At 38.6% G+C, this 8,187-nt stretch overlaps 1 protein-coding gene across 1 annotated transcript; it reads left to right on the top strand.

The window, feature by feature from the left end:
- Positions 1-1,704: 1,704 nt before the first annotated feature.
- Positions 1,705-4,851, top strand: LOC110374285 (uncharacterized). Its single transcript, XM_064038248.1, has one exon. It carries the CDS (start codon positions 1,705-1,707, stop codon positions 4,849-4,851), a length of 3,147 nt encoding a protein of 1,048 aa, XP_063894318.1.
- The last annotated feature ends 3,336 nt before the right edge of the window (positions 4,852-8,187 follow it).

The following is an 8,187-nucleotide window of genomic DNA, read 5'->3' as shown; positions in this document are numbered from 1 at the left end:
GAATCAGAATTTTCTTTTTTCTTAAATATCTACCATCGGCCGACTGTTTAGTCTGAAGTGAGAGGATACTTTTAGTTTTAAAAATATCCCTGTCCTTTTAAAGCAAAACAAGACGTGGTTATTTTTGGAACTGGTCAGATATCATTTTGTTTTTTATTTGTTTTACCGGGTTGATTGGGCAGGGTTGAGTGACCGAACCTTTGTAAAATCTTGTCAACTTGTAAAAACAATTGAGAGATGCCGGATAAAAAATCGTCTTTGTTTTTTTATTGCCATTAAGTAGGTATATGACTGTAGTAGTATTACATAACAGAGTTGCAAACATTACCTAATTTGTTTTTATATGCAAAATATATTCACAAAATGAAATCAATTTATTTAAGTAAGCATGCTGTGTTTTTTATTGATTTAATTAATGATTTTGATGATATAACTAATTGTTTTTTTTTTCTAAAATAGTGCAATCAATTAGCCATTGGATATTTATCTTTATGAATTTAATTAATATAGTTAGTGATATTAAATTGTTGTTAATCAAAAAAGGAACATCTGAGGATCAAGTTTTCTGAGAATTTTAAACCAAACTTATCAAAATACCTAACCTATTTCGATTACAAAAATACTGGACGGGAAAATCCGAACCTCAGTGATTTAGGCGCATACTTATAAATAGCTAGATTAGTTTTATTACATTTATTGGCTAATTAGTTGATAGCAAAAACTCGTTGCTGCAAAACTTTTTGTTATCATTTATTTATGTCTCAGGTAACTGGGCTTTCAAAAGAAAATATGAAACTCATCATCAAATTTAACTAAAAAAATGGTACGCAAAGATAATTTGCACTTCGTCAAAAGTTTCCTTTTTTATTACTCGAAAACCCATTAGCCTTTACATGTACTGAAATTCATAAAAAAAGAGTCTTAAAATGAAACTGTATTTTAAGACTCTTTTTTAGTTGGTAGGTACCCTGTATCCGTCCAGAGGGTGGACTCGTCAGTTAGCTTTCCGTTAACTGTCTAAAGCCACTACGGGTATGCGACCCCGGACTGCTCGAGCTGCTAGATTCACAATCCTGGCTTTTCCGTGACTCTAGTATCCTTTACTCCATCCCTTCCGTCCCTCCCATCCTTCCCATCCCTTCTAGCATCCCACCCATTCCCCCATAGAGACGGTCAACTCGAAATAAACCCGGTGGTGGTGGAGCCGAAAGCACCTGCAGCGAATCCGACTCCGCACGTAACGACTCGTCGTTCCTGTGGGTCCAGTCGGAGACGCCGAGAGAGTGGTGTAGGTCTTGGGAAAGCCTGCACTATCTTATTTGCGTCCCAGGCGATGCAGCATCCGTGGAGAGGTCACTTCACCCACTACAGCTTTGCTGTGTGGAAAACAACACGGGGAGTGGCAGTGACCGGTTATAAGTCCAAGCAGATAGACGTAAGCGCGGACGCCAGGGGTCACTCTCGACAGTGGGAGGGTCCATCGAAGGCCCACTGACCAGTTACCGCCCGCTTCAAGCCGGGCAGCCCCCGGCCAGTAAGGTACTTGTCCGTCTCGGTGCTGGCCTGTTTCCCTTGGGTGTGGGAAGCACTAGTATAACTAGAGAGTCGGTGCCGTTAGCGATTTCACCTGCGCCAAATAGAAATGACAATAAAAAATCTCTAAAACACCAATCCATGCGCCTTGGGACATGGAATGTCCGTACTATGAGGACAGGCTTCCCGGACACCTCTGGAAGCTCTGATTGCGCTCAACATCTTCGCAAAACTGCGGTAATTGACGCAGAACTTTGGAGGCTCAACATAGCTGTGGCAGCTCTTCAAGAGACGAGATTACCTGACGAAGGTTCGTTACGTGAGACCAACTACACGTTTTACTGGAAAGGCAAGGATTCCTCTGAATGTCGCCAACATGGGGTAGGATTTGCCATTAGAAATGACCTACTCAGTGCAATAGACGATCCTCGAGGAGTGTCGGAGCGCATAATGACGTGTCGTTTAAGCATAAACGGCGGCTTTCTCACCTTAATATCTGCTTATGCACCGACTTTAAAATCTTCTCCCGAATCTAAAGACCTTTTCTACGACCAACTATGTGAAACTGTAAGTGGGGTTCGGTCGGGGGATCGCCTAATCATCCTAGGGGATTTCAATGCACGTGTGGGTCAATCTCATGCATCCTGGCCAGATTGTATGGGTGGTCACGGTGTAGGGACGTTAAATGAGAACGGACAACGTCTCTTAGAATTCTGTTCACAAAATCTGCTTTGTGTAACTAATACCTACTTCAAAGGAAAGTTTATGCACAAAGTGTCCTGGAAACATCCTCGCTCAAAACACTGGCATCAGTTAGACACCATATTAACTAGAAAGAAAAACTTGGGGGACATTCTGCACACTCGAACATTCCATAGCGCGGATTGTGATACCGACCACTCACTCGTCGTCACCACAGCATCTTTTTGCCCCAAAAAGTTACATTCGTCGCGGTCTATCGGTCGTAAAAAATTGAAAGTACCAACATCAAAATCCAAAGATTCGGTAGCTTCCTACCAGCAGCTAATTAAGGAGGAAACATCTTCTTGGGATCCTGACATGTCAGCCAGTCAAGAATGGGTTAAAGTAAAATCCATTCTCACGGAAACTGCGGCGAAAGCATTTGGTTACAAACCTTCATCAAAACATGACTGGTTCCAAGAAAATATCGACCATCTTCAACCGTTTCTGGATTTAAAACGTCAAGCGTCACTAAGTTATCGACTAAATCCGACAGCTACGACACGCGACGAATTATCAAAAGCCAAAGCAGCACTCCAACGCAATGTACGCTTTTGCGCCAATTCTTACTGGTTGGAACTATGTAAAAGTATTCAAGGTCATGCTTCAACTGGCAACTTTTCTGGTGTTTACTCGGCTATTAAGAAAGCACTAGGTCCATTACCGAATAAAACAGCACCTCTTAAGGAGGTCGATGGCACTTGCATCTTAGATGCGGATCGTCAGCTTCATAGGTGGGTAGAGCACTATTCAAATCTCTACTCTCAGCCCATCGGTGTCGAGCCCGAAGCAGTTCAGTCATTTCCCGAGTTACCTGTTTGGACTGAGCTCGACGATGTTCCTACAGTACAGGACTTCATTATCGCTGTCAACCAACTAAAGCGAGGTAAAAGCCCGGGAATTGATGGTATCCTTGCTGAAATTATCAAGGTGCGGTGTGTAGCCCCTATTCTCTATAACTTTTTTGTAAAGTGCTGGAACGAAGAATACATTCCTCAGGATATGCGCGATGCAAATATCATCACATTATATAAAGGGAAGGGTGACCGTGGCGACTGCAATTCATACCGTGGAATCTCCTTACTTAGCATAGCTGGCAAGCTACTTGGTCGTATGATCCTTTCCAAGTTACAACTGCTTGCCAATCGAGTATATCCTGAGTCTCAATGTGGCTTTCGGGCACAAAGGTCCACCACAGACATGATTTTTACGTTTCGGCAACTGCAGGAAAAGTGTAGAGAACAAAGAACACCTTTGCTAACGGCCTTTGTCGACTTAAATAAGGCATTCGATACCGTGAGCAGAGAGGGGCTATACGCTGTACTCCAAAGGGTTGGCTGTCCACCGAAGCTGTTAAATCTAATAAGACTTTTTCATGAAGAGATGAAGGCATCCGTCGTTTATAAGGGTCATACATCTGACTCGTTTGACATGAGAAGAGGAGTCCGGCAGGGATGTGTACTAGCACCAACACTGTTTGGTATATTTTTCTCTGTACTTCTCAAAGTTGCGTTCGGAGATAACCAACAAGGCATACACCTTCACACCAGGGTGGATGGTAAGCTCTTCAATATTTCTCTCCTTAAATCCAAAAGACACCGCCAGGATACTCTCATTGATAGCTTACTGTTTGCTGACGATGCAGCATTTGTTGCATCAAGCCCATCAGAACTTCAAGGAATGCTGGAAAAGTTCAATAAAGCTTGTAAGCAATTCTCCATGTCCATCAACGCAAAAAAGACGGTAATTATGACACAGGGGGTTACTGAGATACCCACAATCACATTAGAAGGCTCACCACTGGTAGTTGTTGATAATTTCTGCTACCTTGGATCCACAGTTTCGAACAACCTTTGTCTCGATGCGGAAATAAACAGCCGCATCGGCAAGGCCTCTACGATGTTCGGGAAGCTGAGCGCGAGAGTTTGGCATAACAAATATCTTACGATAAAGACTAAGATCATAATTTATCAGACATGTATCTTGTCCATACTCTTGTATGGCGCGGAGACCTGGACATCGTATGCCAAACAGGAGCGGAAATTAAACAACTTCCATATGCGCTGTCTCCGGCGTATACTGGATATTTCGTGGAAAGACCGAGTAACAAACGAGAAGGTGCTTAGTATCGCGGGCATGCCTAGCATAACCGCACTTCTTAAACAAAGGAGATTGCGCTGGCTAGGGCATGTGCAGCGGATGGAGCCTTCTCGTTTGCCAAGACAAACTCTCCTGGGACAAATCTCAGACGCCAAACGACCAGTTGGGCGGCCATTGTTGCGATTTAAGGACAGCGTTAAACGCGACATGGTATCCTTTAAAATTGACCCGAACACCTGGGAAAAAGCTTCTGGTGACCGTGACAGTTGGAGGAAAATACTATCTGATGGGGTGGTCGCGCATGACAAAGCCTGGTTCGATTTTCTATCCCATAAACGCGATCTACGTCACGAACGAATGGCACAACCTCCAACGTCACCAGGAACACAGTTCGTTTGTGGACGTTGCGATCGGCGCTGTCGCTCTCGCATAGGCCTTGTTAGTCATCAGCGCAAGTGCCAAAGTCAAACAACTTGATACGGATGCAGCTTAAATCATCTTTTATAGATGTAAAAGGCCACTGATGACCCTGTATCCATAAATAATTATCACGTCGACAAAATTTGCGCGCAATAAGTCAGATGCTTATCATAAATAATAAGTATAATCAATGTTGACAGCTTCAATTAAAATAAATTATGAGTAATCAATTGAGTAACATTATACTTACTATTGGTCTACAAGGCCAAGAAAAATACTCTACTAAACCATGACTCATCTGTCATATTGAAAAACTTTTTGATGAACAAAAAATTGCTGGCTGAAATAGGTGAAAAATTTCTAGAAAAGCCATTTGAGATCGAAAAAATAATAATAAAAAAATAAATTTAATGACATTTGAAGATTTTTTGGTGGAAAAGGCCAGCCACATTCTTAGATTATTCGTAAAAAGTTTATAAATGATAATATACGATTTTTTTCAGAACTATTTATTATAGTTAAATTCGTGGTGAACGTTCAAACGAAAATGTGATACTTTTGATTGATAAACGTGTTATAAAATCATATTATTTCTGGATTCGCAATGGAAAATCGAGATCGCTATAAAGATTTTTGTAAACAAGCTTGTCCTGTTGTATGTGGCCAACTTTCTAAAGAACGGAATTCCTCATTTAGGTGCAAGTGCTAAATAAACTTGGCTCTGTCAGCTTGCCAAGTTAAAATGCGTAAAACTTGGCGCCAAAATGTCAAGTGTAAATCTGCAAATCATACCTACTCCCAATTCAAAGTTGTTTATTTTCAAAATTCTAAAATACAATAATTCAAATTCTTGTCCCTAAAATACAGTTCAAGGTTTAAACATATTTTTTTTAAATGTTTCATATTTTATTCGCTGTTTTTATATGATTATGAAATATTGTAATTTATCATGACATGCAGGTTATGTAAATCACTAAAATGCCTGATATTTTGTAAAAAAATATACCTACCAAGTGAACAGTTTTTTTTTGGAAAACCCTTTTTTTTCGATGTTGATTTCAATATCTAAGTAGGTAGTCAAACTAGAAAATGTTGGGAAAACCTGATATTGAATAATTTATTTACATTTAATACGCCGGGCATGTTAAATATATCAAACAAATGCTGAATTAAATGTCAAATCCACGAGAAAACCCAGGCGTCATAAAAAAAATAAGTCAGTACCGGATTTATCCTAGTAGCTACCTACTAGGATACGAGTAAGTAAGTATCTGTAAAAATAGACCACGCCATAGCAAAAACCGTAATAATTAATTGCACTTATTTTTAACTGGTGCCTGCCTGTGATTACAAATATTGCATTTCATTGGTACTATTTTTTTAATGGACACTTCAGGAAAATACGTATCTATTATTACCTGGATTCTTAACTAAAACTATCAACAAAAATAACTGGGATGGCGAGATAAAACTTTTTTATTAAGTACTTACATCAGACATTTTAATACCATACACACTTACTTACGAGGTACCTAAAGAAAGTTAGGACTTATATTTTTAGCACATTAAATTATGTATCATTTTCAATCATCACTTAACTTCTACCTGAAGAACAAATATAGCGGTTTGACATAATTTTTTTGAGTATAAAAGCTGTCAAAACAAAACGTCTAACATATTCTTCAGATAAAAACCTAGCGGTTGAATAATCGGGCCTACATAAAAAGAAAACCTTGAAAAGAGTCAAGTTTATATCTTAATTAATTGAAATGAAAACGCGTTCACAAGTACATTGTTTTACACTTTTTTATAGTAAAGTGCGTCAGAGTTACGTTACGTTAAATTTATTACTGTGAGTCTAACCGTATAAAAACGTCGTAAGTACATAATTATTATTTTTTAATATTCATCTGTATCTTATCTTTTCTTGCTAAGTATTCTTGCTCGGCGTGATAGTGGTATTTGACTGGCTAAAAAAATATCTTATTACTTATATCGTAAAAAAATTAAACGAAAAAAATTACCCCTACCTATCTAATAGACTATTGGGTGACAATTAAATAACTGTTATGGGATAAGAATCGAACTATTAACGGCAATGAAGTGGCTAGTGATATTTTTGCAAAAACAGCTATAGGTAAATGAAAATTAATAAGTATTCATTAATCATTACTAAATAGTACTTAGTATTTTTATTAATAATTGTAAGTGAGTAGGGCACCGAGAAGGTTTTTTTCTTCCTAAAAGATGATAAATGTTCCACCAACATCCATATGATTAGTTTTAATTAAACGTAAGCATAACGGTTAAAGACAGAACTCATTACGCTCAAAACCTCAAAACAATGTACCTAAGTACAAGTTTAGAGACCTACTAACTTATTTAGGTACCTAAATGTAAAAAAATAATACAATGATGTTCAGCGACATTTGGATTGATGGTGTACAGCGACTTTAGGAATACTAGTGCACAGATACTTTTGAAATACTCGTGTTTAACGACTTTTGTAAGTTTCTGGTGTACAGTCTATTTTGTTTCCTAGTTGCGACTATTACTTATGGCATTCTATTGTAAACAGGTGTTTTGTCATGTTGATTCTGTTCATCGACTTTTGGTGCTGACTGTACCTAAAGTAGATAAACGCACCTACTTGGAAGCACATACACAAAGTTCATAAAAAAATAAACTTAGCCAAATAACATTATATTTTTGTTTAAACGATTTAATCATCATCTGTCTAGCGTTTACCCAACTATGTTGAGGTCGGCTTCCAGTCTAACCGGACGCAACTGACTACCAGTGTTTTGTACCGACTGCTTATCTGACCTCTTCAACTCGATCTTCAATTCGAGCAGTCCAAAACAAAAAAAGCTACTCACTATCCTAATAAACATCCTAATAAACAACTGGTCATAATATATTTTAGCTATTTTACTCCAAATAGAATGGACCTTTCGAATTACGAACGAAGTATGGAGGAGGACACGTAAGGAGTATGATAAGGTTGCAAAAACGATGCAAAATTATCAACCTCCTTGCTAAACGACGTTCAGGCAACATGCATATAGTCTGTCGAAACACAGGCTAGCCTAATTTATGTAAATACATGGGGTTCCGTACCGGTGACCGTAGACAATAGAGCTTCCTAGTGTGGGTAAGTGTTTTCAAAACGGCGCGAGCGCAACTGGTTTAGCGATAAATCGGCTGAGATTTGAGAGCAATCTTTTTTTGATGTGCTGTCGTTATTAATTTTAAGTGACTGCAGGTATTGTTATATCAGAATTATTAGAAATATGTAAATTAACTTGCAGCTTAAATTTATGTACGTATACCTAACTTAGATTAGATAATCAATGTCAGTTAGGTATCAATGTTCGAAAAATACTTAAAACA

Source organism: Helicoverpa armigera, chromosome 15 (genome assembly GCF_030705265.1).
Source record: "Helicoverpa armigera isolate CAAS_96S chromosome 15, ASM3070526v1, whole genome shotgun sequence".
NCBI lineage: Eukaryota > Metazoa > Arthropoda > Insecta > Lepidoptera > Noctuidae > Helicoverpa > Helicoverpa armigera.
This window is presented reverse-complemented; position numbering and strand designations above follow the sequence as displayed.